Source organism: Petaurus breviceps, unplaced genomic scaffold (genome assembly GCF_028583685.1).
Source record: "Petaurus breviceps papuanus isolate PSGF00001 unplaced genomic scaffold, PetGlider_PUasm1.0 90804, whole genome shotgun sequence".
Lineage (NCBI taxonomy): Eukaryota > Metazoa > Chordata > Mammalia > Diprotodontia > Petauridae > Petaurus > Petaurus breviceps.
The window spans coordinates 3,143,326-3,154,152 of record NW_027187348.1 but is presented as its reverse complement, the minus strand read 5'-3'; the positions used below and the strand labels follow the sequence as shown (position 1 = coordinate 3,154,152).

Sequence of the window (10,827 nt, the reverse complement as noted above, 5' to 3'; positions counted from 1 at the left end):
GGGGGGGGGGGAGAGAAAGAGGGGGAAGGGGGAGAGAGGGGGAAAGGGGGGAGGGGGGGGGGGGGGAGGGGGGGGGGGCTGGTTGCACTGGCGGTCAGGGAGGGAGGGAGGGAGGAAGAAGGATGGAAGGAAGGAGAGTGTCCTGGGAGGTGGTAGGTAACTGCTTCCAGGATCTGGACTGGGAGATAAATTTGTAGAGCATGATGCTCCTGCAAAGGGAAGGTGATGAGTGATAGCGGTAGAGGGAGAGGACAGAAGTGGTGACAGAGAACATGGAGTATTCCTACTCTCCCACCATGACTAGGGCTATGAGTGAAAGTGCAACCAGTGCTGGAAAGAGTAGACAGGGAAATGGTTATAATAATAACAATAATAATAGTAGCAATGATAGCTAGCATTTATCTAGTGCCTTCCATTTGCCAGGCATTGTGTTAAATACTTCACAAATATTGTCTTATTTGATCCTCAAAACAACTCTATGAGAAAAGTGCTATTATTATTCCCATTTTACAAATGAGAAAACAGGCAAAAAGCAGTTAAGTGACTTGCCCAAGGTGACACAGTTAATTGAAGCTGGATTTGAACTGAGGTCTTCCTGACCCCCACAGCCAGCACTCTCTCCACTGAGGCTAGCCTCAGTGACATCAGGAAGCCAGAGCTACTCTTCTGTTCTGGATCACAGCAATCTTCGCACTCCCCTCCCAGTACCGAGCACACTGCAGGCACACACAGAATCTCAGAAAAAGAAAGGATGTGAAAGAGGTCATTGAGTCCAAACCTCACTGAACAGGAATCCCCTCTACAAAAGCCCTGAGAAGTGACTATCTGAAGTCCCCCTGAGAGGTGCGCCCCCCCCCCCACAAGGGCAGCCCAGACCCCTTATGGACAGCTTAAAACTACTTGTAAGTTTTTTCTTACACTGAAATCTTGGGTTATTCCCAGTTCTGCCTTCTAGGGCCCAGCAGAACAAGCTTAAGACATCATCTTTTTCTACAATAATTTTTTTTTTGGAGGAGGGAAGGCAAGGCAATTGGGGTTAAGTGACTTGCCCAAGGTCACACAGTTAGTTGTGTCAACTGTCTGAGGTGGCATTTGAACTCAGGTCCTCCTGTCTCTAAGGCTGGTGCTCTATTCACTGCACCACCTAGCTGCCCCTCTACAAGAATTTTTGTCTCACTTTCTCCATATAGTAATATTTTTTTAAGCCCAAATGTAGGACTTTATGTTTATCCATATTAAATTTAATCTTGGTTTTGGTCCTTTATTTTAGCTGCCAAGAACTTTTTGGATCCTTAATCAGCCTTCCAAGTGTTATATCTCCCTCCAAACTTTGTGTCATTTGCCATGGATTCAACTAGTATCAATATGAAATTGATTCTCTGGTTTATTTGTCCAGTCCTAACCTCTCTCCTGACTTCCAGTCTTGCATTTCTGCCTATTGAACATCAAGAACTAGGGAAAAGGTAGAGGGGAAGGGAATAAGCATTATTAAGAACCTACTATGTGCCACTTTATAAATATCATCTCATTTAATCCTCATAACAGCCCTGTGAAGTAGGTGCTTATTATTCCCATTTTGTAGTTAAAGAGACTGAGGCAGATAGAGGTTAATGACTTGTCCAGGATAATAGGAAGATAGGAAGTGTCTGAAGAAGAATTTGAACTCAGGTCTTCCTGATTCCAGGTCTAAACACTCTATCCACTGAGTCACAGGCTTCTAAGAAGACTAGATTTTATAGACATCTTAAGCCAGTATGTCCAAAACTGAACTCATTATCTTTCCCCAAAAACTACCCCTTCTTTCTAACTACTGTCAGGGTACCTGGTACCACCATCCTCCCACTCACCCAGGCCTGCAATCTTGGTATCATCCTCAACTCCCCACAGTCTCTCGCCTCCCCATATTCAATCACTTACCAAGCCCTCTCACTTCTTTCTTCATAAGCTCTTCCTTAATGCCCCTTCTCTTCTCTGGCACTGCCACTAAACTGGTGCAGACCTGGACTACTGCAAGAGCTGCTGGTGGGTCTGCCTGCCTTAAGTCTCCCCCCACTCCAGTTTACCTTCTACTCCTCTGTCAAACTCATCTTCCTAAAGCTCAAGAATAGCCATGTCACACACCCCCTGCCCATTTCATCAATTGTCGGTAGCTCCCTACTGCCTGAGGTTTCAAATATAAAATCCTCTCTTTGGCTTATAAAGATCTCCACAATCTTGCTTCTTTCTACCTGTCCAGTCTTTTTACCTTCTTCCCTGTACTCTTCAATCCAGTGATGCTGACCTTGAACATGACAATCCATCTCCTAACACCAAGTGTTTCCAATGGCTTTCCCCCATGCCTGGCTCTCACCTCTGCCCCTGACTTTCCTGTCTTCTATCAAGTCTCAGCTAAAGTCCTCCCTTCTTGGTATTTGTAGAACCTACATTTGATCGCATGTTGCCATGGGGGGAAAGGGGGAGGAGAGGGAGGAGGAGAAAATCTGAAACTCAAGGGATTGTGGAACTGAATGTTGTGAACTAAAAGTAAATAAATAAATTAAATTTTAAACAAGGCCTGCCTTCTTCAAGAAGTCTTTCCCAAGAATGCCTTTCCCTTCTATTATTCCCAGTTTATCATGCTTATCATTTGTTTATACACAATTGTTTGCATGTTGCTTCCCCCATTAGACTGGCCTCATTGAAAGCAGGAACTGTTTTATGTCTTTATTTGTATTGGCAAAGTTTATCACAGTGCCTGGTACACAGTAGGCATTTAATAAATGATAGCTAACTGACTAAGGTCACCCAGCCTGTATATGTCAGAGGCAGGATTTGAATCCTGATCCTCCTTGCTGCAAGGCCTATTTTCTATCCATTGAACTATGCCTGTTCTTCCCCCTTTATTTCTTCAAACACAGCACACCCCTCCCTTTTCTTATGATGTTCCCTAAATCTGGCATCTCCTTCCCCCTCTTCCCTTCATCTGTCTAATTCCTACTTACAGGCAGGTCGGCCATGTTTCATTCCCCTTCTCCCTGTGGTTCTCAGTCTCCTGGAACTCACCAGGATTACCCAACACAGCTGCCCTCGAATCCTGGCCTTCTCACTCTGGTGTTCTCACTTCACCATTCCAACCCCCTTCTTTCACCCATGAGATTCTTCCAGGACCTCCAGACCTCCATCCTGGTGATAAGGCCAGGGTGGCCTTGCTTCATTCCCCTACCAGTTGTGTGTCTTTTTCTCTGGATATCGCCCCCATGGCCCCATATGGGAACTTTCTCCTCCCCCTCCCCACTGCTTTTCAGCTCCCATAGACAGAGGCAGAGATATAGTCTTTCCTCTTAGGAGTATATGCTCCCTGAGGGTAGGGACTGTCTTTCTTTTTGCTTATATTTGTATCTCCAGCACTTCCCATGTAGTAACCACTTGTCACCTGCCTGCTTAATGCAACTCACAGGTCCCCTCTTCCATGGAGCTTTCTCTCACTTCCCATAACCATCACCACTCACGTAGTAATTAGACTTCCTACCCCTAGATCTCACACAGCACTTTCTGTCTTTCTAACATAACCATCACATGTTTCTTTATATAACAATTATCTGCACTTGTATCTTATTCCTCAATTGGACATTTTGTAAGATCAGGGACCCAAACTTTTCTAAACTGAACATCTAGGCAGTTATGTAGCTAGTGTGTACAGCACTGGGCTTGGAATAAAGAATATCAGAGTTCAAATTCCACCTCAGACACTTATTAGCCATGTGATCCTGGGCAAGTCATGTAGCCTCTGCTTGCCTCAGTTTCCTCATGTGTAAAATGGGGATGACAGTATCACCCACCTGACAGGGCATTATAAGGATCAAATGAGGTAACAGTTGTGAAGCCTTCTGCAAACCTGAAAGTGCTATATGAATTATCTCCCCCCACGCCCAGCACATCCATCCTCAGATTCCAATCCCCTTCTATGGCTATGCTCTGTATCATGCACAGTCCAGAGGAGACACCCTTTCCGATACTAAATAAAAACAGGAGCAAACATACCTCGATTTTTTTCAGCCCAGCATCCACCCAGTAAAGCAGCTGGCTAAGAGGTTCAAAGGCCAAAGCTTCCACTGTTTCCAGGCCCGAATTGATGATCACTTCTTGCCCAGAACTCCCATTCAAACAGAGACGCTGAAGTAGAAGAAAAAACAAAGTTTTAGATGTTTATGTCCAAAAAGACTAGCAATTCCGTATAAGGGGATTACCTAGTTAACTGAAGTTTAATCCTTTTAAGTGATACCTGACCCCAATTTATCTTAACAATTTTGATGGAAAAATAAAAAAATATGCCACATACTTCCTTGCCTTCTTAAACAGGGTAAAGTACAAGAAAGAAATGAGTTTCTTTCTAATGACTCAAGCGCATGAACCAGCTAATGAGTTTTAGAGGGGTCATAATCTATTTTGGGGGAGGGAAGGCCCCACACTGATGAAGCCACAGCTCTCTGAAGGACAGGAGACTCCAAATCATCACCCTGATCATCATTCAGTGTGATGATCATACACTCCCCTCAGCTTCTTCTGAAGCAAGCAGAGCTGCTGACTCGCTGCTCTAGTCTATGCTATTAAAAGCTCTTGGGCTTTCTTTTCCCTTAACTTTTCTGCTTCCTTCCTTATTGCGGCCTTAACATTTCTTGCTCTTCTTTATGTACTTCTCTCTAGGTGCAGCTTTCTGATATGCTGCTACAAGTATGTTTTGTGCTGGGGAACCTTACATAACCAAACATATTAGAACTGTGTCTGAAATAAGAATAAATAGGTTCTGAGTGAGGGGCTATCATTACTTACACATGTATGAATGTTTATTTAGACAGCTCAGAGACTTTTTTGTTTGTTTCCTTTCTGTGTTTTGGGCTGTGCCCCAACAGCTTATATTCCAGACACTGAAGCACAGAAAGGAAGGGTCATTGGGGAGTAAGCATGTGTATGCCCCACCTTAGGCCCTCACAGTAACTAAGTATGCTCCGCCCCAGACTTGAGGAAAGTACATGAGGAACTTTACCACAGATAAGACCACCACATATACCACCTTGTTATATGAATACGTGTATCATGCTATATACATGGACTGGCCCCAAGTAGGCTACTCCTCCCAAACCCTGGAAACCCCTGACCATTTCTTAGGACGTCGTCACTGAACAAGGCTCATCAGATGCGGATGTTAAAACTTAAGTTGACTAAGCACAAGCTCTCCAGTCAGGTGTACAATCAGCTCACCTGGATGATGTCCAAGGCCAAATCAGACCAGTACAAGCAGTTGTGTTCGTAGTCAAAGTCCAAAGCCACTGCTGCCCGCAGCCCCGTGACAGGCAACTGCTCGATGGCCCCAGAAGACAGGTCATAGCGGTAGATAGATTTCCTCATGGCATACAGGATGAACTCATTCTCCTCTGTGCAAGGAGACAAACATACAAAGATACCTCAGTCCCCTTGGCTGTGGAGGGGAAGAGAGGGAAGACCAGGATGCCTCAGTCCCCCAGGCTGGGGAGGGGAAGGGAGGGAAGACCAGGACGCCTCAGTCCCCCAGGCTGGGGAGGAGAAGGGAGGGAGGACCAGGACGCCTCAGTCCCCCAGGCTGGGGAGGGGAAGGGAGGGAGGACCAGGACGCCTCAGTCCCCACATCTGGGGAGGGGAAGGGAGGGAGGACCAGGACGCCTCAGTCCCCCAGGCTGTGGAGGGGAAGGGAGGGAGGACCAAGGCCTCAGTCCCCCAGGCTGGGGAGGGAAAGGAAGGGAATGGAGAAGATGGTGTCAGAATTTTGTTGAACCAACAATGGTTCTCATTTATGTGTCACTTCAAGATTTGCACATCTTATTTCTTATTCGTTTGTTCCTCACAACAACCCTATGAGGTAGGTGCTATTTTTCCCCCATTTATAAGGGGAGGAAATTAAAGCTCAGAGAGAGTGATTTGACCAGGATGACACAGCCACTAGGTATCTGAGGAAGGGATCCAAATTCAGATCTTCCTGACTCCAAGCCAGGCCATGCCCCACAAAGGATCACAGAATATTAGAGCTGGAAGGGACCACAGACATCAACCTAGTCCAACTCCCTCATTTTACAAGTGAAGAAGGGGAAGGCACAAGGTCAAGCGGCTTTTCCAAGGTCACACAGCCAGTTAACAGATGGCTGAAAAACGGGTGCTTGAACCCTGACTCCTTCAGCCCTGTTAGTGCGATGTACACCTTTCCCCAAGCTCTATGCTTGAAATTCTCACCCTTTGTGTCAGTCTCACCAACTAAGCCATGTCCCTTCATGCACTCTTCCATGGCCTCAGCTGAATGAAAAGCATTCTTACATTGACCTGGACTGTAGTCAGGAGGCTGGGATAACATTCTTAGCTCTGCCTCCCCCTCAAAATCCAGAACCTCAGTAAAGTCATTTTACTCAATGGACTTCAGGCTATAGACACATCAGTAAAATAAGAGGAATGGACCAGATGGTCTATGATGAATTAGAAAGAACACTAGACCTATTATAAGTTAGAAGGCTGGGGCATGAAGCCCAGTACAACCCTTTCTCATTTGTAAAATGGGGATGACATTGCAGTAATTACTCAACTCGTCCCATGGCATGTATACTCAATCAAGTGAGTGAACAAGCTTACCAAAGCACCTATGTGTCAGGCATCCTGCAAGGTTCTGAGGATACAGAAACCAAAGAAACAGTACTTGTCTTCAAGGAGCTTACCCTTTCTGGAAAGCCCTTTGTCATAAAGACAGGCAGCTGGTGGCACAGTGGATATAGGGTGCTAGGCCTGGAGTCACAAAGTCCCAAGTTCAAATCTGACGTCAGACACTAATTAGGTGAGTGATCCTGGGCAAGTTACTTAACCTCTGTTTGCCTCAGTTTCCTCAACTGTAAAATAGGGATAATAAAAGCACATACCCCACAGAGTTGTTGTATCAAATGAGTTAATACTTGTAAAGTTCTAGCACAGTGCCTGACACACAGTAGATGCCATATAAATGCATATTCCCCTAAAAAAAAAAACCCTGTAAAATGTTAAACGGATGTGAACTTTCAGTATTAATGGTAATACTGAAAGGTCCCTTTCAGCTTTAACATTCTCTCCATCAAACAAGGAAGTGCATTCTCTCTCCCCACTCATGCTACTGTTTGTGCCTTCTTCCTCTGTGGTCTTTAGGACTTGAAACTTCCCAGACTTAAACTGACTGCAGAAAGAGTCTCAGGGCATTAGATGTTCCCTTCTGTGTTACCCTGAAGGTTCCAGAAGCCCAGAATTATCACCACGCATCACTGAAGCAACCACAGGTGAGATGCTTTGAGAGAAACCTACACACACTAACCAGCAACACTAATGCCTGCCTTCCTGCAAGAAAGGATGCCCCAGGACAGGAAACTGCTGGTTCTTAAACAGATGGGGTGGGTCAGGTGTCCAGGAACTTTATTTACATATATAAATAAATACACACACACATATATGTGTGCAAATATATGCAAACACATATATAAAATAAAGTTCCCGGACCCCTGTTTAAGAATCCCTGAAATTTCATATGTGTGTACATACATCTATATGTGCACATGTATGCATATACACACATATATGCACACATATACGTGTGTGCACCATGTATGTGTGTGCCTATATGTGCTGTATATGTATGTTTATATATCTGTATATGCCTGTGTCTGTATATGTGTATATAGTCTATGTATGTGTGTATATTTTTACATATACCCATGTATACATGTATATGTGCACATATATATATATTAATATTTCTATCTAAATATTAGTATTTCAACATAACTGGTTTCCTTTGCAGTCCTGTGTATTTTGTTTTAGACATCGTTTAAAAACGTTATTCTGAGGAGGGATCCATGGCGTGACACCACAAGGGTTAAGAGCCCTTCACTAGACACACAGAAGGGCAGATGGCTGAGCACTCTCTGTCCCTGAACCTGTGCTGCTTTACCTAATAGCTCAAAGCAAGAAGGGACCTCAGAGACCCCCTACTCCAGAGGTTCTTCACCTTCTTTTGTGTCTAGGACCCCTATGGCAGTCCAGTAAAACCTATGAACCCCTAAAGATAGTATTTTAAGTGCATAAAATAAGATACTTAGGATTACATAGGAAAACAATTCTACTGAAATACAGCAGCCAAATTATTTTTTAAAAAAACAAATGAATGGATTGCCTGAAATCTATCCTCTTAGGACTCCAGGTTAAGAACCCCTGATCTTGCCCAATCCACTCATTTTTATGATGAGGAAACTAGAGCCCAAGTAGGGTAAGAGACTTTTTTAAGGTCATGAAGGTAGTGTCAGAGATGGAATCTGAATCCAAGTTTTCCAATTAAAGAGGTCTTTCCATTTTGTCATAATGAAAGTCTATGCCTCTTCTCTTTTCTTTTGCACTGTGATGCTCTGCCCTTGCAGAATGATGGAGGCCAGTCATAATACACTAGCACTGTTAGCATTGATTTCTCTTTGGAAATAGTCTGGTGGAATAAAGCTGCAATGTTAGTAGAAAGGCCACTGCCCTGCCCACACCAAGAGAACTCCTGCTTGTTCCCATTTTGCTTCTTTGAACTAACTGTATGGCCAACACTCCATGCCACTGTGCTAACATGAGCTCTCTGTCCACTTCAGTCAACACTTGCTCAATACTGATCAAAACGAGACCTGAATTCTCAACTTGTGAGTCTCCTATAATTGAGCAAGTCCTAACATGGAAGAAATAACCTGAAAAACTTCTGATTCTTCTCATATATCACAGAAGAGTTTTGCATACATTTGCAAAGTGGTAGTTTTGACAATCAAATGTTTCATAAGGCCACATTCAAATAAGATCCTCTTGCTGCAGCATGAGCAAATTCTATGTGAAAAGCCAAGTGTCATGTACCCCAGAGAGATCAAAGAGGAAAAGGACTCATATACAAAAATATTTATAGCAGCAATTTTTGCCATAATAAAAACAATGGTATGCTCTCCTACTAGAGAATGGCTAAACAAATAATGGTATATGAATGTAATGGAATACCAGGATGCCATAAGGAATGGTGAAATGGACAGTTTCAGAGAAAACTGAGAAGACTTGTGTGAACTGATGCAGAAAGAAGCGAGCAGAACCAAGAAAACAATTTGTACAATGACAACAACACTTAAAAGAAAAAAACTTTGAAAAATTTAAGAACTTTGATCGATGCAATGATAAACTACAATCCTAGAGGACCAAAGTAAAGCAGGACATGCACTTCCTGCCAGAAAACTAACAGACCTAAATGCAGAATAAAGCATACATTTTTGGACATGGCCAATGTGGGAATTTGTTCTGCTTGACAATGAATAACTGTTATAAGAGTTTTCTTTTTTGTTGTTGTCGTTCAATTGGTAGGAGAAAAGAAAGTGGGAGGGAGAAAATAAATGTTTGTCAAAATTATTTTTTAAACAATCAAATGTGTCAGGATGGTAGACATTAGCAGTGGAAACAATCTAGACTCCGATTCATCTTTTTTTTCCTCTTTACTTAAAAAAAGTCTTAAATCCTCACACCATACTATCACGTCTCAACCTTTCTGATTTTCAAACATATCTTCCTGTTGGAAGTCTCAGTCTCTCCTAAGGAGGGAAGAGAACATTAGGTAGTCTATCAAGAAGGCAAAGGAAATTAAAAACTATTGCCCTATAGTCAGCTTTCCACTGAAGTTATACTCAAAATTCACAGGATGAATTCATTCCCCTCAGTGAGATTCCATTTTCTTACCACACCAATAAACACAAACCTCATTCTGCTGGTTTGCTTCTAATAACCTAAAGCCCTCCAAACTGCCTAAGCCTGGGACTGTTTGCCTTGGTGGTAAAGCAGAGAGTGAACTTCCAGGTACTGTGAGGAATTACAGTGAAGCAGAACAGTAATGCCCGGTGTTTGACCATACAAAGCCACACATCATTAATACACATTTCCTCTGAGAGTAATCATAAGAAGAGATTAGACATTTGCAATCCCATCAAGATACCTCATTGGTCTCATCTTTGCAAAGGGGCAGGTGTTTTCCACCAACTCTAGAATGTCACATTTTTCTTTAATGGTACAAGTTTGCGCTGCTAGAGTAGGAATTCTTTTACATTTAAAAGATGGTCTCGGTCACAAAGGAAATGGCCATTCTGCTTCTTGCCCTATCTTCTATGCAAAAGTTCTTAACCTGGGGTCCATGACTTTGCTTGTAAAATTTTTTAAGTAAAAAATAACTGTATTTCAATTGAATTGGTTTCCATTATAATCCTACGTATTTTATGCACTGAAAAATGTTATTCTGAGAAGGGGTCCACAGACAACATTAGAATGCCAAAGGCATCTATAACATACAAAAATGTTAAGAACTCTTGGCTCCTACTGAATAGAGAGAAGGGTCCCTGGCCCTTCAAACAGCTTTAAATGAACTGGGTTCTTTTTCTCCAGAAGAATTACTTTCAGATATATTTTCTGCTAAAATATATATTCTAGCTCCTTAAGCAAAATTATTAAACCCTACTAACCAAAGCTGTCTGTCACTAATAACAGCTCTTATGGATGAGGCGAAGGGGAGAGGATAAGGTGAATGTGTATCATCTACTCATTTTTTGGAGTCTGCCGAAAATGTATTCTTTATAGGTCTCCAGTGGAAATGCATGCTAATTATGCTGCTAATGATGGAAGATAAAATCAAAGTACCAGTGAGCTTCACATGAACAACATCCACGCGAGCTGGCAGCCAGCAGGCCAATGAGATGCCATCACTACCCTCTATGCAGGGGCAGGCTGCTTTCGTGATTCATTTGGTCTCTGTCACTGTTC

At 43.0% G+C, this 10,827-nt stretch overlaps 1 protein-coding gene across 1 annotated transcript in view; it reads right to left on the bottom strand.

Annotated features, from left to right (window-relative positions):
* SORL1 (sortilin related receptor 1) overlaps positions 1-10,827 on the bottom strand; it is a 207,312-nt gene that overhangs the window by 84,912 nt on the left and 111,573 nt on the right. Inside the window, exons 17-18 of the mRNA XM_069070073.1 lie at positions 5,239-5,411; positions 4,021-4,152 (exon numbers count right to left, since the gene is read on the bottom strand). Coding sequence (XP_068926174.1) covers positions 4,021-4,152; positions 5,239-5,411 — 305 coding nt within the window. The remainder of the gene's footprint in view (positions 1-4,020; positions 4,153-5,238; positions 5,412-10,827) is intronic.